The sequence below is a fragment of the Paroedura picta genome, chromosome 10 (assembly GCF_049243985.1).
Source record: "Paroedura picta isolate Pp20150507F chromosome 10, Ppicta_v3.0, whole genome shotgun sequence".
In the NCBI taxonomy this organism is placed as follows: Eukaryota; Metazoa; Chordata; class Lepidosauria; order Squamata; family Gekkonidae; genus Paroedura; species Paroedura picta.
This window is the reverse complement of record NC_135378.1, coordinates 78,275,193-78,299,566: the sequence shown is the minus strand read 5'-3', so window position 1 is coordinate 78,299,566 and position 24,374 is coordinate 78,275,193. Positions and strand designations below refer to the sequence as shown.

General features: G+C 44.2%; 1 protein-coding gene across 7 annotated transcripts in view; it reads right to left on the bottom strand.

The window, feature by feature from the left end:
• The window catches only part of WDFY3 (WD repeat and FYVE domain containing 3), a 161,446-nt gene that overhangs the window by 108,618 nt on the left and 28,454 nt on the right, over window positions 1-24,374 (bottom strand). For all 7 annotated transcript variants that reach the window (XM_077300980.1, XM_077300979.1, XM_077300982.1 and 4 more), the window contains 5 exons: window positions 17,651-17,861; window positions 7,849-7,972; window positions 5,362-5,471; window positions 4,064-4,225; window positions 3,252-3,444 (listed from right to left, as the gene is read on the bottom strand). In XM_077300980.1, coding sequence (XP_077157095.1) covers window positions 3,252-3,444; window positions 4,064-4,225; window positions 5,362-5,471; window positions 7,849-7,972; window positions 17,651-17,830 — 769 coding nt within the window. In that variant the 5' untranslated portion in view covers window positions 17,831-17,861. The remainder of the gene's footprint in view (window positions 1-3,251; window positions 3,445-4,063; window positions 4,226-5,361; window positions 5,472-7,848; window positions 7,973-17,650; window positions 17,862-24,374) is intronic.

Sequence of the window (24,374 nt, the reverse complement as noted above, 5' to 3'; positions counted from 1 at the left end):
TTATCTTGTTCCGAGTTTCACACAGAGCCATAATTTCAGCCAGCTAGCCAGCTAAACCAGCCCAGTTTCCTCCTCCATTTGTTAGATGGAATTCTAAAATGTTCATTCATCCAACTCTTGCCACTTCTCAGAAGGGGCAAAAATCTAAAATCAAAACAATTATTCTCTTTATACTAAAGACATAAGAGTCTGATCAGACACCAGAAACTGAAAACTGATCGGAGTAAAGCAAAATGGACATAAAATGTGCAAACTGGGTTTGTGTAAAAAAACAAGAACTCAATATCACATTTTTAAAAAATTAAATTTGTTATCTAATCTACTTCAGCAGTCATTTGTGGAGTGCATGGAAGAGGGACGAACATTTCTAAAATAGTCCCAATAAATCTACAGTTTAAATTCCTGAAGAGCAGTAAAAATAATAAACCCGAAGAAATTGAGTTTGTTCAATGGCAAGCTTGTTTACTGAACATTTAATGCAATCATTTAATTGTTTCCAGTTCTTTTATTAGAAAGACATTTGTTGTGCCTGCATTTGAGGAAGGAGTTTTATTTGCAAGAACTGGATCCTTGATCAGGGAATAATTAAGACACTATTTTTTCTGTATTTAGGCAGAACTGAATGTATATTTCCTAAGGCTTATTTCAAATACAAAAAGTAGATTCGTTGAACAGAAGTAGTCCACTGGTTTTAAATAATGTCCCATGGTCTATTAACCTGCAACTATATAGGGTATGCTGGAGACCCATAACATGTCCGTGGTTTAATTTTCTTCCATCTGCTATCAATGTTCTGAAGAGACAAAGCAGCAGTAAAACAGAAACAACTAGCCAAGCTGCCTCCGCAAGGAACTACAAAGGCGTTTAAGATGAAATGAGAAACAGGAACTCCTCTCAGGAGCTTTCAGCGTCAGCAGAAGTTAGAAAACCACAATCATTCACATGAAAAACAACTGTACATTCAGCCTAGCAGAAATTTAGGAAAAGCTCTACTTGGCATTTTACAAACTTGCTGAATTACAAAAAAAAAAAGTGTGTCTTTCCCTTCCATCTCTCTGCTATAACGTCTTCCTCCGTGTTACAAGTTTAGAGCAAAACTGTCCAGTTCCTTGTCCCCAGGCTGTGTACCTCTAAGAATTCTCAAACACCTGCCAGTTTGGCTCTCTATCTACTTGTGGGCAATGACCAGGCAGCCAACTGATAAGCAGCTGGCTATTCACAGCAACATGCTACTTGTTGCCATCAGAAGCCAACTCCCAACTGATGAGAGATCACCCTGGCTAACAAAATTCCGTTTTGTACTCAAGAAAGTTTCTTTAGAGGAGGACAGGAGTCAGGCCCAGTGGCCATAAAACATCCCAGTTAGAAGTAAGGTTCTTCTGATCTCCCATCCCGGAGAGTTTGCTGCTTCTCAGACTTCTGGAGATGTAGCACTTTATCCAGGTGAGACAGCAATTTACTTGCTCTTCCTCTGCCCCATGCTATGAACTTGGGCTACAGAACAATGAGAGAAATGAGCTTTTTCTTCTCTCCCTTTCCCAAAAAGGAGCTCACAAGCGTGTACAGCCTGGAGGGGCAGGGAGATAAATGAACTGGTTCTCCGGACTCCTTTGCAATTCACAGATTAAAAACACTGTATCTGCCCAGCTTGGAATGAAGGGCGAGAGAAACAACCTGTTTCTGTGTCGCTATGACTTCCAGCTGAAACCCAGATAAAAAGTAAGCTGGCTTCCAACCAACAGGCAGATACAAGGTTGTTTGACAGCTGTCTGAGTTACTGACAGCAATACAAACATACCCCTCAGGTGGCTCACAGTCTAATCATGAGTGTGCTACTTACGGCAAAAGAAACAGAGAGTTTTGCATTATCCCCTAGGCTCAAGGCGGGCATCAATCTTTTACAGTTTCTCCAATTCCCACAAGGAATCTAAACATTAGGGATGGCAACCTGCCCAAGATTATTCCCGTGACCTCTGATTCTAAGTTGAAGTTTCAGAACATTTCAGATTTAATCACAATGTCATAACCTGGCCTCAGGTACCAAAGATTTTGGAATTTTGAGGTGCATTCGTGGTTGAGCCATCTGAATTGTTTCGTTTTGGTTGGGTACTTGACAACTGATGCATGGTATGGTCAAGCAAGTCAGGGGTGGGGGGGGACCAAGGAAAAATAAGTGACCATCAAGTCAAGCCTGACACATGACAAGCCCACCCATGGGGCATTTCAGGCAAGAAGGGGGCAAGCACAACCATGACCGACCTTGCTTAGCTCCCAAGCTCAGATGTGGCTATGGGGCAACCAAAAGGAATGAGAAATTCCATTTTTGCCTTCCTCAACACCAGCCTGGTTTTGACTGGCCCACTGCTGGCTCAGGACCCCCCCCCCTGCCATTTCTACCTATAGCTTATTTCTCCACATCCAGCCCTCCATGCCCAACCTTTCTCCAGTTATAGCCTATCTTCTTCAATTGTCTTTGTGAAGGAATGATCACTGGAATTTCTATTGACTTTTTATAAGATTCGCTTCTGTACTTCTGTACTGAGAGCCAGTTTGGTGTCGTGGTTAGGAGTGCGGACTTCTAATCTGGCAGGCAGGGTTCGATTCTGCACTCCCCCACATGCAGCCAGCTGAGTGACCTTGGGCTCGCCACGGCACTGTTCTGACTGAGCAATGATATCAGGTTTCTCTCAGCCTCACCTCCCTCCCAGGGTGTCTGTTGTGGGGAGAGGAAGGGAAGGCGACTGTAAGCCTCTTTGAGCCTCCTTTGGGTAGAGAAAGTGGCATATAAGTACCAACTCTTCTTCTTCTACTACTTTTGTATTTTTCTATTTTTTAATCTTTCCATTCTTATTGGTTTTGAAGCACAGTCCTTCTAATTGCTTAGGGGCGTGTCTTCCCTACTATTGGGAGGGTAATACGGGCAAAGGCAGGCAAAGGTGGCCAAACATGATTTTTATCAAGGAGCAAATGCAGAAGACCAACCGTCAATACTGGCAAGTACCGGATGTTGCTAAATATAGGATGAATAGCTGAAATCTTAAATCAAGTAATCGTTTTCAGATTTGATGGGACACATCTGGAATTAGAATACATGCCTCCGTCCAACACACTACACGTCCAGCATATACAACTCCATCTGTATTATGCATTATGTAACCCAAACAAACAAACACAAAACAAATAGCTGTCACCACACAAAATGCTGTCACCACACAAAAACACTCCACTAGCTTAATGAAAGAAAGACCAACCATGAATGTATTTGACTACATTGATGCTAAGGCCGTGACGTGATATGGTCATAAGTACTTCCCCTGCGCTTTTTCTCCAAGGCAGGTTATAGGGAGGGCACCAGGAGGTTATTGCACTGAAGAGAAGCTGGAGATCATCCTTCTGAGCAAGCTCTTCTGCCGGCGACACAAAGCTGCACAATTTCACCAAGATCTGAAAACAAAAGGCCACGACATTAACTAACACAGCACAAAACTCACACAGATCCCTGCACTGAGAATTCTACTAACTGAAAATGGTTATTAAAGGGTGAGTTAGAAACCCTAATGTGTAGTAATGGATGCTTCCCTCCTCAGCCAAGAATTTATTCCAACGTACGAGTTAAAAAAACAGAAAGACAGACATATCTGTTCCCAGATTGCTACGCGTCGTCTATTTTGACAACATCCATCTGGTTGTTACATCTAATGTGTGCGTTGCCATTTAAGCTATATTTTCCCACTGGGCCATTGACTGAATATACTGCCACATGATCACACATGTATTGCATTGTGCCCTGGTCCGTTCCTGTAGTACGGTACTTGCTGATATCTTTGCACCACTGTGTTCTGTACTAAATCTTTTTTTACCGTACCTCAAGGATGAATATGCTTCTGTTTTTCTGCTGTGGTAGAGGTCATCCTCTTTTGTTTTCAAGAGTTCTATTGCAGACAATGCCCTTCTAGTGCTTTTTCAGCTCCCCCTACCCCAACCCCAACCCCAACCCCAACCCCAGTCCTCTGGGGAGCAAAGGACATTTGGAAATGCAACGTTCATGGTTGCACACTGTTACCTGCACAAATACTTTCTGCAGTAGTGCTCTTCTCTCAGCTAGAGGCAGCTCATTCTGGGCTCCTCCAGCCGCCTCAGGCACATGTGGAAGGTCGAAAAACAGATAGAGACATTTCACAAGCGTGGAAGGCACCGACATAGTTGTCATGCAGTCCACCGTTTTCTGGGGAGGATGGGGGGGGGGATAGAGAAAGAGCAGAGACAGAATTCAATGTTATATTTAATGCGATTGGGCCTGGAACTGGTTAGAAGAAGAATACCTAACTTTCATATACCGAAGCCACAGAATTAGAACATTTTTGAAACCTGTTACTCTGAAGGAACTTTACAGAGAAACAAGAACATTCTAATTTAGATGAGCACGAACTGATTCGCGTGCCAAAATTCGACATCAACTTGGCCTGGTTAACAGCCCCCAAACTGATGCATGGGGAATACATCTTCCCCGAATATTTCCCAGACTTTTGTCCGGCTTGGCTCTTTGAGCCATATAAACCTTACAGCTGATCAGGGCAGGTCTGCCCATCAACAGTTAGGTTTAACAGCCTATGTTCACTTATGACTTGGCATGACATCACAGAATCTTAAGAATTTTCCCTTGCCTATCGCCCTCCTTGGCTTATCCTCCACCAGAACTGTCCTTTCTTCTGCACAATGAAGTCCTAATCCATCATCTGATCATCTCTCATATGGCTGGGGCTCCTCCCCTTCCCACCCCCTCCAGGCCCATCATTGGCCATTTTGGGAGGCGAGGGGGGGGGAGTCGACATGACCATATATGGCCATATCACCCAATAAATGTTTATCAATTTTTTTAAAAAACTTAAAAATTAATTAGCTCCCACCCATTCGGGAAACTCTTCCAGGGCTTCAAGAAACCCCAGGGTTTCACGAAACTTTGTCCTACACATTGCAAATAGAAGGATGAAGTAAGTCCAAGATAATTTATTAACAAGTTTCATTGGGACCTATTCAGACAAAGTGAATTACGGCCCTGAATTTGTAGGACTTGAGCAAGGCTATTAACAATAGTGTGTTTGGGAGGTCATTAATTCATAGGCTTCACCATAAGTTACAAGTGACTTTACAGCATTTAATGCACACAAAGGGAAGCACAGAACAAAATATGAAACTTGAAGAAGCAAATAAAGCAGGTCAGCTTGGATTACTGACTAAATGGAAGTAAAGAAAAATACATTTTAATAACCCTTAACTCTCCTTCCATAACTGCTTTATAACAACATACTTTGATGATATTCGCACCACTTAATATCATATAACTTCTGAGAGAGAGTTTACCTGTCCAGATGAAGCTAGCAAATTAATTGTAGTGAGCAACATCCATCCTCTACTGGCTTCTTCACTCTGATTGATCTCCAGGAATTGGACTATGGCACGGCTTGCGGCTTCTAATGTTTAAAAAACAAAACAAAACAGGTAAGCATCACAACAAGGTAGCTCCTATTATTACTATAGTATACTGAGCATTAGATATACTATTTGCTCCTTTTTGCACTGCAGTATACTGAGCATTTGAATAAATAAGTGGTTTTTCCAAAGTGCATATAAATCCTTAACAGAAAACACACAGGGAAGGCTACTTTAGTCTTTTCCCCCATAAAATTAGGGATCCAAAACCAAGAACACACAAGATGCTCAAATGTATATATGGTAGCCTAGTATTTATTTGTTCTGGTTATTTATATTGCACATACCCCCATCTTTTCTTAAGCAGCCTTTTCTCCCCAATGGGGAACCCAAAGCAGCTTACAGCTTTCTCCTCTCCTTCATTTTATTCTCACAACAACACTATAAGTTAGGCTAGGATGAGTGAGTACGCGTGAGACTGACCCAAAAGCACACTTCCATATCAGAGTGGGGATTTGAACATGGGACACCAAGATCCTAGTCCAGGGGTTCTCAACCTGGGGGTCGATTGACCCTTTTCTCAGGGGTCGCCAAGGCTGCCGCCGCCACCATCACCAAGGCAACCCAAAAGTTGAGAACCACTGTCCTAGTCTAACAGTCTAAACACTACACCATGTTGTCAAAGTGGAGCAAGTACAATATTATAAGTGCAATACCAATGCACTCAATGCCCCTACAAAACATACCCATCTCAATGTACCAGACCACTCCAGAATGATCTATGGACCAGTTTATACAGTATGCCAAGGCAAGCTCAGCTTAGCCACAGTCCATCACAGGCTTCAAATTTGCATGCCTTATGGCATATGCGTTTGTCCCATTCATCGTTCTCATTTTTAGATGTGCACATAAAGACGTAATCCAAAGAGGCTCTTAAAAGTGCAGCAAAGCAATTGAACATTGGGATTCCGCACCATTCCAGTAATTAAATCTGAACTTCAATACAAGAAACCATATGCTCGTATTTCTTAGCTGGTAAATTTTTCAAATGCCACAGATAACATTTCACATAATATTTCTCCTGTGTATATTAGTAATCTAAAAGCCAGCAGATAGTAAGGAAATGTCACTTCAATTCATTAGAAAAAGACCTTGACTCTGAAGGCACAAACATAAGATAAGTTGCAATCACATCGTCAACTGATTTAAATACGAAAAAAAAATGTTTCTGCTTCATATGCTAGGAAAATAAGCCATTCCATTTCAAAACCAACGATAAATGGTCGCCTTTTGTTATTTAAATGATGATAATCTCTTTTGACTGCGGAGCAGAGGTATGAAATAGCAAGCTGGCTCTGTGATGTCTCAATGCGAGATTTACTTTCATGAGTTTCAGTATATACAACATTGCCTACACTTTATTAGAGTAGTATGAAATTAACACACTGCTTTATTTGAAAAGGAAAAAGTTATTACCAGCCCATTTGCATGTCTTATTGCCTGTGGATAAGTGAGCATGAAACCCCAAGTGTAAATTCGAGACACCACAAAAATAAACCATATGTTTAGGCATCAGATACCTTGAATGCTCATAAAAAGTTGATTTAATTTGTACAGCTAGCAAGGCTAACCTAGGGATGGATTGGCCATCGTATGCACCTGGACATCTCCTGGTGGGCCAATGAGCCTCTTCTACCACCACCAGGGCTGGGCCAGCCTAATAGGAAGGGGGGCACAGCCTGGCCTTCTCAAGCCCTGCACTGCCTTTTTCTCCCTCCCCCTCCCCCCGCCACTAGAGGAGAATAGTCAAGACTGACCAATCCATTATCCCTCCATCCTTTGGAGAGGGGGGGACTTTCCAGGACTGTGCTCCCCCAGTCTTTTCTCCCACAATAGAACTGTATTCACACAACTGCATTTGTACACTTGCCATCAGCATAATAAGCTTATCAAACTGGTTGGCACATGACCAAATTAGATCTTAACATGTAACAATGCCTATAAAATCTCTTTGGAGAATCTACTGTCTCCTGTGCTATCGTTCGGCGTCTTTAGCATTATAAATCTTTAGGTTCCCACTGGAAAGAAAGCTGACCAAATAAATAAACTGCAAATACATCTTCCACAAAGATAGTTGATTTCAGGTGCATGCAGGTGTCACAGACAGGTTGTTTTGTGGTGGACACAAAGCTGGTTTGCTGGCACCCTTGTAACCCCATTTCAGACTTAATTGCAGCCCTCTTCAAACCCAGCACCTGTAAGCTTGCAATACTGGCTTTCTGAAGTATTTGTTGATGACTAGTGTGGACATTTTGCTAACACCGGTGGTGACAGAACCTCTATGAATCATACTCAAATGTTATTGTCAATATTAAGCTACCGAGTGCCAAGGAGTAACTTTTAATTCATGCAATTTACCTGTTGACTTGTTAGAGGCCCTCCGCCGAATCTCAGTCACCATTAATCTTGACACTTGTGTTGTAAACTGGAGGAGATCTGAAAACTTTTCTATCATCGTGCTTGGAGGAGCATTTCCAAATACCTGTAAACCATTTTTAAAGCCCCCATTAATATTTAGGCAGACATTCCAAAGTCCAAACCAAAAAGAAACTGACCAAATCGGCGTTCCAGATATTAAATAATTGAATGTTCTAATTTCTTGTTCAGAATACCTATAGGTCAAGCCAGAAGGGCATCTAGATAATCACCCCCAATTTTCAAAGCCTAAGCTTTTCTTCAGTGGCTTGTCCCTCTTATCCTGATAACTATTCCAAAATTCATATGTAATTTTCTCAATACTTCAGAGCAACTTAATGAACAAACCTTCTAGGATAACATGGCCACTGGCTCTTCCAAAGTAACAAGGATCCTGAACAGCAATTCAGACAGAATCCTTGTCCAAGGCCACGGAAGCATCCTCCTCGTGTTTCCCCAGCTCTGGGTTGGGAAATATCTGGAGATTTTGCAGGTAGACCCTGAGGAGGGTGGGGTCTGGGCCATAATACCATAGAGTCCAACATCCAAATCAACCATTTTCCCTAAGCAATCCAATCTCGGTCACCTGGAGATCAGTTGCAACAGCAGGAGATAGCCAGTTACCTCCTGTAGACTGGCAACCCTACCAATAGGGTTGTGCGCAGCGGCATCTGAATCAACTGTTCCAGGCTGACCTAGCCAGTGCCGTGCCACGGTGGGGGGGGAGGGGAGGCACGGGCGCCGTTGTGTAACTCAGTGTACACATGCAGGCCTGCGTGTGCATGCCGAGTTACGCACCAGTGCCCACGCCTCCCCTCCCCTCTGTGGCATGGTGCTGGCTACGTCGGCCTGGAACGGCTGATTCGGATGCCACTGTGCACAACCCTACCTACTAGTTATACATAAGAAACTGGCTTAGACAGATTCCTTTAATCAAAAGATACCTTAGGGCAGGGGTAGTCAAACTGCGGCCCTCCAGATGTCCATGGACTACAATTTCCATGAGCCCCCTGCCAGCATTTGCTGGCAGGGGCTCATGGGAATTGTAGTCCATGGATATCTGGAGGGCCGCAGTTTGACTACCCCTGCCTTAGGGTGCTCACAATTTTTCCTGCCCATCTCATTTAAAAAAGCATTTTTTTTTAAGTACGATGACAAAGACATAAGTTGCTATTTATTTTCAAACAACCTGGACTCTAGCGGGCACTCTTAACAGTATTATGAAAAGAACTCATAGAAAAGATATATATTTAATACAGGCAGTAGAGAAGTTGTGAATAACCACGGAGCTCCAGTCTGGTTACGAATTACGCCTGTGTAGTAAACTACTGCCTGTTGGGAATTCTGAATCCCTCCCTAAGTGAAATCTGAGACTGGCTGTAGAGAAAGACACAGGAAAACAGAAAGCACCAGCCGGCTTTCTCCCTCGGTTGTTTATCTGTGCACACTGTGGATAGTTTTCCTTGCTGTTGCTCCTCCTCCCATCTCCTGGGGGGGGGGGGAATCAGCTGCCTAGCAAAAATAAACAATAGAGGGAAGAGCTCAATCTCTTGTTCATCTCTATTGGCGTGATGAAATGTTTTCTGACGAAAGGACTCATATTTCCAGAAAATAGCTTTAACCAGTAGCTGTTCAAAGGTTTCATTGGCCTGAATGCACTTTTACTGTTGTTTTTGTAAAGACTTTTGGGTCAGAATAGGTATAATCTACGTTCTTTCTTATTTTTTGCCTCCCATGGGATTTTCTCCAGCTTCACTACCGGGTGGCCAATCTACTCCCCCTAGCAAAGATAAACAACAGAGGGAGAAAAGCTGTCGGCAGGTCTTCTTTGTTTGGATGTTTGCCTACAATCCTTGCCAGCTTTACGTCTGTCTCCAGGGGAATTGGCAGGATTCTCAATGGGCAGAGCTTGGCTACGCATAGCTACTTTCCACATACCAAGCATAAGGTGCTTCTGGGATCTAAAGCTCAGCATCTCCACTCCTTCACTTCAGAAGACTGCCAAACATCTGGAGGTAGTGCAGTAACACTGGAAATCACGGCATTTCTGGAGTCTACTCATGACTGTCTCCCTGTGTATTTATGGATACTACAAGGGTACTGATCACCTGAATCAGATGCCAGCTTAATAATGTCCCTGCTCCCAAACACACTCAAGGCTCAATCATTGCCCCTATACTGGGACATAAGGAAACAAACATGTTAACCAGAAAAACCCGCAGAATGGCCTTAAAATTACAGAAAACACAACATGCAGCTGAAAACAAAAAATTGTAGAGGCAGAAAAACAGCCAGACTACATGCCACCCTTCTTGCAGCTTTTTCATCTGGGAGGGTGCAGTTTTACCTTTGCAGGAGGGTAGAAAGATCCTTTCCCTAATCAAAGGTAACACTGGATCTATCATTGGATCACATTGACCGTTCACGCACTGGAGGTTTCATGCTGGGCTGCAGGCTGGAGTTTTATTTGTGGCAGGTTGCCCCGACTTCCTGCACCCACACGGGGGAGCATTTGGTTCTCTCAATTTGAGGACAGCTGTCATGACTACAAAGATTATGGGGTGTTAAAAAGTTAAAGGAATCCCCTGTGCAAGCACAGAGTCATGTCTGTCCCTTGGGGTGACGCCCTCTAGCGTTTTCTTAACAGACTCAATACGGGTTGGTTTGCCAGCACCTTCCCCAGTCATTACCGTTTACCCCCCAGCAAGCTGGGTACTCATTTTAGCGACCTCAGAAGGATGGGAGGCTGAGTCAACCTTGAGCCAGCTGCTGGGATCGAACTCCCAGCCTCATGGTCAGAGCTTCAGACAGCATGTCAGCTGCCTTACCACCCTGTGCCACAAAAGGATGTTAGCGTTTGTTTTATGAGATTTTGAAAGCCCTTTTCCAGTATAAGTGTATGCATCCCCTTAAAAATATCTCATAGTAGATTAGATATTATTTTAAGATTATAGGTACTATTGTGGTGAGGTTGTACTTTACAACTGGCTAGCAGAAAGCAACACTTGGCTACCGAACCCGGGGGCTATTTGTGGACTTTGGCTTCTTCAATATTGATCTTCTCTGTCTTTAAATCCAGAGCACTTTACCCTCTTACTGTAAGAGCTGCAAACACAAGCCATATATTTCAGGCCAATCACTTAGGAAACTTTTATGTCTCCCTTGCTCTTTTTTTTTTTTTTTTTAAACCAAGCTCATCATTTCGGGGCCCTCAAAATGATACACTACATTTATGCCGTCCTTCAAGAACCTTAAAATGCATCATTAAGAATTCAGGAGTGCGCTAGTAAAGCAGCAGCAAGAAAAACACAACACATCGTGAACCGAAGCATTGTTTGCTAGCAGAGACCTTTTCAACACAATGTCCACATTTTGTACTCTTAACAATCATCACAGCTTTAGCTCATTGCTATTCAGCGCCACCACACATGCACACACAATGCCAGACTGTCAATATGAAAGGGTTCAACAAGGGAAAATAATCTAGTTACTGCTGAATTATTGTTTTTTTGCCTACTTCTCAGAAAGCGTGAGTCAGAAAATAAGTTTGGAGAAAGTACACAAACACAGCTATTTTATTAAACAAGCCCACATCTAGGCGATTATTTGGCAATAGGCCTTTTATGACCAATTCATGCCGATGTGGCAGAAATACAGGCTGACTTCAACAAAGAGCATAAAGTCAATCCCAGTTTATATTTTATGGTTTTCAAGCATGTATTTGTTACATTCACCCATTATTTTTAAGTGTGCTTGCAAAACGTTTGAAGCAGCTCCTTGTCTTACTCTGTTAAACCAGCAATCCGCCTGGGATATCCAAGAGATAAAACTCATGGTGATGCTTTATCAGATACTTAAGAGCCCCCAACACCAAATGAAACAGAATCTTAAATATCAAACTGAGTTAAACAGCTAGGTTCATAGGGCTTACGATGTTGTTTTCACTGACAACCAAGGAGGAAAGCCACATCTAAGACAGGTATACAATCTGTGTCTACACTACGATCCGTGTCTACACTATGATAAATTGGGATAGCAGCATTACATTCCATCCACAGAATCCTAAACAAGAAGAACAGTAATTAAAAAATGATCCTGAAGTCTCCAATGTGTACAGAAGAGGACAATAAATTCACTTATTAGAGTTGCCAGCTCCAGCTTGAAAATTACCTGGAGATTTTAGGGCTGAACCCTGAGGAGGGTAGGGTCTGGGGAAGGATTGTAATACCAAAGTGTCCACCTTCCTAAATGGCCATTTTCTCCAGGTGAGCTGATCTCTGTCACCTGGAGACCAGTTGAAATAGTGGGAGATTTTCAGTCACCCCCTAGAAGTTGTCAACCTTTTCTCTTATTGATATTTCAGTAAGGCAAAAATGATTTGGAGATGTAGACATTTGAGAGCGGCAGTATCTGTAAACAGCCCGTGGCGCCACGGGCGCCACGGACTGAATAAAAGAGTAAGGGGTAGTGGGGAGGAGTTAGGGCGGGACCGGTCCGGGATAAAAACTCGGAGGGGCCAATCAGGAGCCGCGAAGCGGCTCCTGATTGGCCCCTCCGAGTGTCAATCCCGCCCCAAGCAGCCAATGGGGAGCCACTCGAAGCGCGGCTCCCCATTGCCTGCTTCACCCGCCCAGGGAATATGGCGGAGCGGCCTCGCAGCGTCGTAGACGCTGCGAGGCCGCTCCGCCGGCCGAGAGAAGGCTCCAGAGAGCCTCGGGTGCGGGGTGGGCCGGGAAGCCTTCTCTCAGCCGGCGGAGCGGCCTCGCAGCGTCTCCGACGCTGCGAGGCCGCTCCGCTGCCGGAGAGAATCCTCCGGAGAGCCTCAGGGCGGCGGGTGGGCCTTCCCACCCCCCCAACCCCCACTTCCCGCTCGCACAACCCGCGGCCTTCCCACCCCCCAAACCCCCACTTCCCGCTCGCACAACCCGCGGCCTTCCCACCCCCCAAACCCCCACTTCCCGCTCGCACAACCCGCGCCCTTCCCACCCTGACCGTCCGCCGCCGCCCGCTGCCACGCACGCCCTTCCAGAACCTCTTGCCTTCCTCTCTGCTGCTTTCACCGCCGCCGGCGAGCTCCTGAGGGCGCTTTCCAGCTTCGCGCCCTCTCCAGGACTTCAGCCCACCAAGAGGATGGCGCTGCACCGCCTCACTCACAAGCCGCAAAATGGCCGCCAGCAGCGGCTGCGCGCCGGCAAGCCACTCCAGGCCCCAACATGGCGCCCGATGACTACTCGCTGCCGCCGGCCCTCTCGCTGCCTGAGATCTTCGCTGCCTCAGATCCTCTTCTCGCCGCCGCCCCAAGCCGCTGTAAGTTGCCGCCAAGCCCAGCCACTGACCGGTAGCCGACAGCCGCCCCAGCGAGGCGCGCCCCACCATTCACCTCCAGCCTTCATCTCCCCGAGCTCCCACCCGCTCTCTCCCCTCCATCCAAGAACCCAGGGAAGCCTTCCGCCTCTCAGGCCTTCCCTCTAATGTCGCCCCTAGCGCCCATTTTATTAAAAAATAAAATGGGCTTGATTACTAGTATAAATATAATAAACATAAATAAAATAAATACTAGGAGGACAGAAAGAAAAGCAACCAAAACATTCTGATGATGGATGCTAAGATAACTTTCCCTATCCCAGGATTATAACCAGCGGATGAAACAGAACTAGCACAAGAAGCATCATGGGCAAAGCAATCCTATAGCACCAGTCAGATTCTAAAGTCAGTTAGTTAGACATCAGCAAGATTCCTCCAGTCCAGTGGAGGGCAAGATAGTGTCTGAGTGGTAGCTTGACATGGACAGAGAGGTTGTCAAGAGGTATCTGGCTGCACTGGATGAGTTCAAATCCCTGGGCTGGACGGTGTTGCACCCAAGAGTGCTCAAAGAATTTTCTAGAGGGCTTGTGAAACCCTTGTCCATCATCTTTAGGACCTCTTGGAGGACTGGAGAGGTGCCAAAAGATTGGAGGAGAATGAATATTATCCTAATCTTCAAAAAATGAAGGAGAGATGACCTGGGAAACCACAGGCCAGTGAGTCTGATCTCAGTCTGCGAAGATAATGGAACAGATTTTAAAGGGGATGATCTGCAAACATCTCAAGGACAATTTGTTGATCTGGGGAAGTCAACATAGATCTGTCTCCAATAGGTCCTGCCAGACCAACCTGGTTTCCTTCTTTGACTGAGTGATGGGCTTAATAGGTCATGGAAACTCAATTGATGTTGTTTACCTAGATTTCAGTACAGCTTTTAACAAGGTTCCCCATAATGTTCTGATGTTCTGGAAGACTGCAGACTGGATTTTTGGATGGTTAGGTGGATAGGGAACTGGCTAGAAAACCATGCACAAAGAGTGGTTATCAATGGTATTTCATCACATTGGAGGGAGGTGAGCAGTGGGGTACCAAAGGGCTCAGTGCTGGGTCTAGTACTTTTCAACATTTTTATCAATGATCTGGATGAGGGGGGTGGAGGGACCCCTCATTAAATTTGCAAACGACACCAAATTGGGAGTAGTAGTGAACACCCCAGAAGATAAGAGTTCAACAAGATCTGAATATGCTGAAAAAGTGAGCAAATGAGAACAAGATGCAATTCAATAAGGATAGGTGCAGAGTTCTACATCTCACAAAAGTGAGAAGCATGTATAGTGGTTCGGAGATACACTTCTGGGTAGCAGTGTACGTGAACGAGATCTTGGGGTACTTGTGGACTGTAAGCTAAACATGAGTAGACAGTATGATGTGATGGTAAACAACGCAAATACAGTCTTGAGCTGTATCACCAGAGGTATCGCATCAAAATCACAAGATGTCATGGTCCTACTGTATACCTCACTGGACAGATCACACCTGGAGAACTACTGTGTGTAGTTCTAGAGGCCCCACTTCAAAAAGGATGTGGACAAAACTGAGAGAGTACAAAGGAGACTGACAAGGATGATCAGGAACCTGGGGACCAAATCCTATGCTGAGGGGCTTGGGAATGTTCAGCGTGGGTAAGAGGAGGTTGAGAAGGGACATGATGGCTCTCTTGAAGTATTTGAAAGCTTGTCACTTAGAGGAGGTCAGAGAAAGGTTCCTGTTGACAGCAAAAGTTAGGACTGCAGTAATGGCTTTAAACTATGTTTATAGAACAGTAGCAGTTAGATATGGGGGGGGGAATTCACAGAGAGTAGTTCAGCAGTAAGATCGACTTGGGAGTGGCAGGATAGAAATTGAAATTTAAATAAATAAATAATAAAGCAGTGGTGAGCTCCCCTGCACTGCCAGACTTCAAGCAGTGGCTGGACAGATACTTATCCTGGATGCTTTAGGCTGATTGAGCAGGGGGCATTTAGCAGGGGGTTGGAATAGGGCATGGCCCCTTCCAACTCTTAAGATTCTATGGAACTGGAGATGAGTGAGAATTAGTTGGATTCCTTGCTAGGGCATGAATCAGTCCCAACCCAAGACTATATAAGTAACTCTCCTGCTGAAATCAGTAGAGATGCCTGTTGATTTCCTCCACACCTTCCCCCCCCCCACATACACTCCTTCTCTACTACTGCATCAGAGCATAAGATTCCAACTTGCTCAGCAACTAATCATGGTGCTACATAGAGAGCACTTAAGAAACAATATCTGGACGAGCTAAACCAAAGGGACGGGAGAATAATGTCAAAGAAAATAGATCAGAAAACTGCCAATGAAGATTTCCATGTTGAAAACAGAGGAACAGGTTCAAGAAGGTTACTGAAGGCAGAAGAGGAAACTGATCTAAAGATATTTCCCTTAACATAGCCACAATAAATTCATAAATGTTTATTATGCAAAATTGTACACCAAATATCATACCAAAAAAATCCAAAACTCTAAAAGATTCAGCAAGTTGAATACTCAATGAGGAACTATTAGGTAAAGGTATCCCCTGTGCAAGCACCGAGTCATGTCTGACCCTTGGGGTGACGCCCTCCAGCGTTTTCTTGGCAGACTCAATACGGGGTGGTTTGCCAGTGCCTTCCCCAGTCATTACCGTTTTACCCCCCAGCAAGCTGGGTCCTCATTTTACCGACCTCGGAAGGATGGAAGGCTGAGTCAACCTTGAGCCAGCTGTTGGGATTGAACTCCCAGCCTCATGGGCAGAGTTTCAGACTGCATATCTGCTGCTTTACCACTCTGCATCACAAGAGGCTCTGAGGAACTATTACAAGACAGCTAAAAAAAAACTACACATGACTAATTTTATGAATCCAAAACCCTACCGGGAAAAAGTGACTATAACATTCTAGCTGCAACTTCACAAACAACTGGCTGACATTGTTGGGACGTGTGGCAGTGGTCTGGTAGTTTTAATCCCTGATGTTTTACCAGTAACTGGTATCTTCAGAGGTAGGACATGACGGAATGAGAATGTGAAACTTTGGACATGATCTTACTATGTCCAACCTCTGAAAATGCCAGTCACAGTTACTGGTGAAGCATCAGGGACTCAAAATACCAGAGCGCAGCCACACAGCCCAAAAAAACCCACAAAAGCCAGCTTAATATCAACCTACTTGATTCCTGTCCCAATAGGAACCTGTTTTAGCATCTGCTTTCAAATCCTCTTTGATTCACTGGGAATCTTGGGTTGGATATCATGGATCCACCCCACAAATAGGGACGCCTGGAAGGTTTATTCTGCAGACAAGACAAGGGATTTGTGAGATCTATGCCCCTACTTCCAGTGGTCACCCCAGAATCTATTACTAAGGCAGAAAGTTTTGCCATTTGTTAGGCTTTGTACTCCCTGCGAAACCTTCCCGATTCTAATCAACAGAAAAGTTGCTATAATTCAATTTTTAAAAATTTATTCACTTCATTTATACTTCACCTTTCTCCTCACAAGGACCCAAAGCTCATGTCATCCTTCTCCCCTCCATTTTATTCACACAACAGCCCTGTGAGATAGATCAGGTGGACAGTGTCTGCTTGACCCATGGTCACTCAACAAGATTCCATGGCAGAGTGGGGATTCAAACCTGGGCCTCCTGGATCCTGGCTTCACACTTTAACCAGTACACTGCTATTGGCACACCTAGTGAGCTCCTGCATTTGGGTTCACCCAGATTCTGGTATTTCTCAGGCATGTTCTTCTTGATGAAAAACGAAACAGGATTTATTAATAGTTTCTCCTTGTGAACTGCTTTAAAACCAAACAAAATCAGACATGCAACACAAGTGTAGAAGCAAGAAATAGACATGAGATTTGCAGCTCCTAAAAAAACTACCCAGCTGGGATAGACCAGCAAAAGGAGGCAAAGTTGTTCCTTTCTGCTTTGGGAGCAGGACAACATCCATCCATTAAAATGACCATCTGAGAAACATTCAAATGGGTAGCCGTGTTGGTCTGAAGCAGCACAACAAAATCAGAGCCCAGCAGTACCTTGAAGACCAACAATGATTTATTCAGGGCGTGAGCTTTCAAGTGCAAGCACTCAAAAGCTCACGCCTTGAATCTTTGTTGGTCTTAATGGTGCTACTGGACTCTGATTTTGTTGTGCATCTGGGAAAGAGTCACTGGGGAAAATCAAATGTTTACAAATATTATCAGGGCAGCAGTGGGCAAAATACAAGCATCTTAATCTGGCATTGCTTTCGCTATCAAAGAAGGAAAAGCCGGGAGTAAGATAATTAAGTCTTTTTTAATGCAGTTTCTTCCCACCTTCCCCACGCACTCCATTTCACCCTAAAAAGGAACACACAGTAGTAGTAGCAGCAGTGGCGGCAGGCTTACCCTATTAAAAACTGGCAGCATCATGTACAGCTTCTCTTCCTGCTCTTTCTGAGTCATGTGCCGAGGAGGGTGACACAGTTCCGTGAAAAGCCGCCGCAAGTGCATCAGTCCCAGAGCGTTATCCTGAGGGCTGCATTCCTCCTGCCGAGGCCGACCCATAATCCTTTTCACCATATTCATCTTTGCCGGTTTCTGGAAGACGCCTTTTATTCTGCCCAGGAAGAACCAAAGAAAAACAGAGTTGAAATAATGTAGAACACTCACGATGCCAGAACTACTTAAGCGATGGAGACATCAGAACGAATCTCTCCCCACGACAATGCAGGCTGAAGGGGCATCCAGACTTTCAAGTCTGGGGGCCATGCTGACCTACAGCAGCCGCTTGGTAGACTGGACCAAGGTGGGCCTTATCTTGCAAAGCCCCACAGATGACGTGGAGCAGGAGCTACTGAAGAGCCTGAGCTGGCAGCTCCAATACTGCCACTTGAGCCGCGCTCCGACTTCTTCAGGGACAGGAAGAAAACGGTCCGTGAGTTGGCAGCTGCCCATGAAAACACCCATGCTCAAAGTACAGTGCTGTGATATATTCTCCTAATTTCAGAAGTGCTGTATCAGAGATTCCACTAGCCACTGTACACCACCAAGATTCTCGATGATTAAACTCAGACTCTAAGCGAAAGGTGGGTGCCCTGCTGTCCGCTCAATCATGGAGTATGCAAATAAACAAGTATTTCCCGTGAATGAATGAAACCAAGAAAAACTATTGGCATGCTTTGATAAACATTTATTTAGTCCTTATCCTTGTCTGATAACTCTCCAAGGTCATTCCTGATATTCTCAGGCCCAGGGACTGAAGTGGGGCCTTAGGACTGCCACAAATTGCTCCAAAAGACACTCTGAGCCACATACACATGACGTTACCTTATACTGAATGAGACCATTAGTCCACCCTGGTCGGTATTGTCTACTCGGGCTGGAAGCAACTCTTGAGGGGGCTGAGGTCTTTCATTCCAACTACCTCCTGAGCTATTGAAGTGGAGATGCCTGCATGCCAAACTCTATCACTGAACCACAGCCCTCTCCAAACCAAGTACTTTGATCTTCCTCCCTTTACCATTGTGTTTAAAAATCCCAAGGCCAAAACAAAAAGTTGCTCCCATTTAAATTTTGAATAGTCTCTCTTCCTCGTCTGTTTGGGGAATCATAGTGAAATAGTGTGTGGGTGCAAGGGCATGCTCAGAAGGCCAGCTAATCAATTCTCAAAACAAACAGACACATCAGTACACCTCTTTCATTAGCAAAGAGGAAACCGAGAACTACCAGGAATCACGATCATATTTAAGAAGTGATGATGGTGAGATGGCCAGCATGAGTGTTGTAGTTAGGAGTGCAGACTTCTAATCTGGTAAACTGGGGTTGATTCTGTGCTCCCCCACATGCAGCCAGCTGGGTGACCTTGGGCTCGCTGGCACTGATAAACCTGTTCTGACCAAGCAGTAATATCAGGGCTCTCTCAGCCTCAACCACCTCACAGGTTGTCTGTTGTGGGGAGAGGAAAGGGAAGGTGATTGTAAGCCGCTTTGAGACTCCTTCGGGTAGAGAAAAGCGGCATATAAGAACTAACTCTTCTTCTGTTGTGACCAAGCAGTAATATCAGGGCTCACACTGTACTGTACTCTTTTATTCTTTCATTGTAAACCGCCACGAGCCGGACTGGCTTTGGGAGTGATAGGGATAAATCCAAACGTGGATGGATAGATGGATGGATAGATAATCCACTCAAGACAAATACTTTGAGAAAAGCATGTGCACACACACACACACACACCTCAAAGGTACTGATTAAAAAGCAAGACTGAACACTATTTTTCTACCTAGTCATTAGAAGCTTACTTGAAATACTAAACTACTGCGCATGATGATTATGTCATCTGCTAGCAACATTCTTTGCTCTAGTTTACATATTCTAAGGAGAAAAAAGGATATGCATTTGCCCATGTGTCTTCAGGGCATGCATATCATACACATTCTGTTTTGAAAGCCAAGTAATGATTTAACAGGCAAAATATGTTAACAAGCAATGTTGTGAATACACAGCACTGAGAGCCGTCCAGTACAAAATATTGTACCGTGAAAGGCTTTTATTCCGTACCGTGCATAATCATAATTTACTTTGGTTCTGATATTTATGGAAAAGGAGCTTTCATGAGCATGGAGCTTCCCTCCTTTGGCTGCTGGATGTCCTATTCAGCCCCTCTATGGCTTCGGCATGATTTCAAGCCCGAGTTCACACCATAAGGGCAGGAGAGCCACTTAAAGAACCATGCAACAAATTGAGCCTTCATCATCATACACAGAAACACATGGTTCGGTTTCTCACATGCTAAGGGGAAGGAGGACAGAAATTAAAAACAAAAGAAGCCAAGACTTGTGAAGAAATTCTCACCATCCTATGGCTAATTACAACAAGATGTCATAATGAAATGCAACAGAAGGGCAACGATTATAAATAATCACATGCAAAAGGGAGAAATGCAGGATTTCTATGAGACTGTAAATCATTATGAACCTCTCCATAAGGTCAAAAGTCCAGGAGTCTCATTTTTGCTGAGCATGCTCAGAAGCTGGTTGCCAGCTCCAGTTTGAGAAATTCCTATAAGTTTGGAGGTGAAGCCTAGGAAGAACAGCCTTTCGGAGGGGGGGACCTCAGAGAGGTATAATCCCACAGCATTCACCCTCCAAAGCCACCATGTTCTCCAGGGGAACTGAACCCTGCAGCCTGAAGATCAGGTGTAATTTTGGGAGGTCACCAAATTCCGCTTGGAGATTGGCAACCCTTCAGTACGTTGTGACTATTTTGCTTTTTGGCATCTCCTGAACTGGAACTCATTGTCTATATGGGTTTCCAATGTCCCCAAACAACACACCGTTCCCTGCAACTACCTATGTCAGTGGTTCTCAACCTTCCCAATGCCACAACCCTTTAATACAGTTCCTCATGTTGTGGTGACCCCCCAACCATAAAATTATGCAAGGATTCTTTCACAGAAATGAAACTGAAACTGACCAATGGCATGAAGATCCATTGTACATGATTGTATATATCCCCCCCCCCCCCCGGGTGGTTTCTCAGTTCAGTTCTGCCTGTTGTCCCACCATGCTGATCTCGCTCTCTTCCACTTCTCCAGACAAACACTCCATCTCGATCTACCCCACAAGGCAGTTGTGTGGATGGCGCCCTCCCCCCCCCCACATGGCCAAGCTGCTTGCCCTGCTACGACCCCTATGAAAGGGTCATTTGACCCCCAAAGGGGTCCCGACCCCCAGGGTGAGAACTACTGACTTATGTGAAACCTTATCCCAGAACAGATCAGAAGAAAAGTTGCCAATACTACAGGAAAAGTCAAATAGATTTGCCTGACAGTTAATGCGGAAATAGTTGCTAGTGGCGATACTAAAATAAATACAGACACATAAAAAGAAACTAAACAGAAGCATAGTAGGCAAATGTATATGAATCATTAACATGTGATAATTGGGGGGTAAATAATACTGAATCTTTCAAAACATTTATCAAAAACAAAACAAAAAAAAACAGGCAGCAGCTAAGCAATATCCACTGTATTTAGTTTAACAATAGCTATTATAGGGCTATACAATGGGTTTGTTGCTTACAAAGGGTGGTGTTTAAATAAGCAACCGGATAATTATCTAAACATTCATCAGGAGATTTTTTTTTTCCAGCTATTTAAGCTGGTGTGATAAAAAAAGAAAAAAGCTCTAACCATTTGAAACTAGTTACAGATAAATGAAAACAGCATAATGCTGTCTACGGCTGCATCAACAAACACATCACATCGCAAGATGTCATAGTCCCTGTGCTGTGTACCGCATTGGTCAGACCCTACCTAGAGTCCCGTGTGCAGTTCTGGAGGCGTCACTTCAAAAAGGAAGTGAGCAAAAAGAAGAGGGGGCAGTGGATGATCAGGGGATCAAGCCCTATGAGGAAAGGCTGAAGGACTTGGGAATGTTAAGCCTGGAGAAGAGGAGGTTGAGAGGGGACAGGATTGCTCTCTTGAAGGATATGAAAGGTTGTCACTTGGAGGAGGGCAGGGAAATGGCAGCAGAGGAGAGGTCGCACAGTAATGGCTTTAAACTACATGTAGAATGGTACTGGTTCGATGTCAGGAAAAAAATGCTCACAGTCAGAGTAGTTCAGCAGTGGAATGGGTTGCCTCAGAAGGTGGTGACGCCCCCCTCATTCGTAGTCTTCAAGCAGTGGCTGGTCATGTACTTATCCTGGATGCTTGAGGCTGATCCTGCATTTAGCAGGGGGTTGGACTAGATGGCCTCTGTGGCCCCTTCAACTCTATGATTCTATTCTATGATTCTAATAACATTTCCCTTGGTGAGAAGAGACAGGAGAAATAGCTGGGAAGCATGGGGCAGACACCTGATGCAGTCATCTTGCTACCCGCAGTACAATTTCTGAATGTATTGGTCCTTTCCAAATTGGATGAAGGAAACACACTTTTGTATATCAACAGAGCATTTAGTATTCAGCGAATCTTGTTTTCACTTTGGGAAACTTTCTTTACAAGGGCAGGGGCTCCTGGTCTCTCATTAATCCATGCCCCTACCCCCCAATTACCTATGTGTTATACCATAACTCAGTTGCTTAAGCTGTTCTTGTTCTTTGTGTGCTGCAGTCCAGATACAGTGTTCCAAACCACAGCAATGCCAGGTAGGAAAGATCCCACCTTGGGTCACGGATAAGCCCCTTCCAGCGTCATAATGTAATGCAATGTAAACCACCCTGAGCCGCAGGGGAGGACAGTATATAAATGTAAATAAAGAAATAAAGAAATAAAATGACCCTCTGCCACCATCTTTGTTGGGAGTATGGAATGCTGCTTGGTCACAGTTGTTTTGCACAGGATCCCTTCTGGATCAGTACCACAAAAGTCTATATTCATCTTTTTGAGACGTGGTGGTATACTTGTGGCCCTTGACTTGGAGAAGATACATGCTTTCCCTCCAGACTGCAGGACCACTGTTGGGAATCTTTGCACGGCACTTTGTGAACACGTGTAGTTGCCTTGGAGCAATAAAAAAGGAGAAATAATTATCTGCCTAGCACTATTTTGATGAAGGAAAATGTCGGGGGGAGGGAGCCCTTCCCATTTTCCCATAGCAGATCTGTGGCTGCTGGGAAACCAAGTAGGACCCAAGGATTGGGCCCATTTCTTTAAAAACCAAACATGTCTAAAAACAGTACTATTATTCTGCTTCACCTTGCATCTCTGATGAAAGATGACTTTAAAATAAATTCATTCGTGTTTTTTGGATTCTATTAAATTTGTTCATACGTCTGCTAGCAAGTAACGAAGAAAAAGAAATGGCAGCTCCGTTTTGCAAGTGTTCCCATAAAAACTGGCCGGGCTCACGTGCCACAGTGGGGGGGGGGGGTTGTCCCCTCCATCCTCCCTCACTTTGGTTTGGTTTGCTTTCATTTGAAGTTTAACTAAAATCACAAAAATAGTAAACAGAAACAGGAAGTACGTTGATGGGCCTATGAGCACCTGATCATGAAGTATGTGTGAGATTCTGTGAAGTATCCCTTAGCCTTACCCAAATAGATTTCATGGCTTTTGTTTCATGCCATTATGATGATAGAGCCATACGATAAATAAATAAGTAATGATGATATGGCAGTTAATGGAACTCTCATTAAAAACTTGTTACTTGAGCCACACCCACAACAAAGTTTGAGTTAATTAGTTTCTAGCCATCTGTTTGCAGTTTCTGTTCCTGCTGAAGGTAGCCTTGAGAGCTACTTATGATTGGAAATTGCCATTATTCTGCATAGCCCAAACAAGAGAAAAGATAGAGGCCTCAATTCTCTTTGTGAAAACGTCAATACTCTTATTTGAAGGTCACCTTTTATATCTACACGGGCCAAGGTGGTGCCTAATGGGATTGTGTCCTCATTCTGAGTAGTCTGGGATTTTAATTTATGTTCTAAAAGCAGTTCTGCAATTCCTGGGATGTCAGCCCCTCTCGAAGGAGTGAAGTTACGCCAAAATAAATTCCATGCAACACATTCATACCCAACGTGATGTCAATTGAGCCTAAGAAGCAGTGCAAGCACTACAGCTTTTATTAATGAGTTTTAAAGTTGCCCTGTAGTGTTGCTGTCTTTCCCGTCATTCTAAAGAGGAGACTAATGCAAGTACATGCTGAAATGCAAAGTAACTCACACATCATTTGCACGGGTGTATTTCTGAAGACTAAAACGGGACTCGGCACTGGAAAAATCTATAATGACAATCACTCCGCCGCATGCAAAATGTTTAGCTACTTTCACACCACGAAGAGGAATGAGAGACAAGGTGAGCTAGAAATTTCATTTCTCAAGTTTTATTTTTAGTTGTTTATTCAGCATATGGTTTAAATAAAAGTAGGGTGCTTGGGGGGAAAAGTGTTAAGCTTCCCCATATGACCCATTTTTATCTCCAGTGCAAAAACACAAGGAGAAAACAAAACTTGGCAACATGTGAAATGCCATTGCCATAGCAATGGAACAAAACAATATCCACGTTCAGCACAGGTTCAAATGAAGGGGAGTTTCTATGACAGAGACATTGCCATGCATATTTTTTATCATTTAAAAAATATATATAGAATTGACTATGCAAATATACCACGCCTTCCTAAATATATT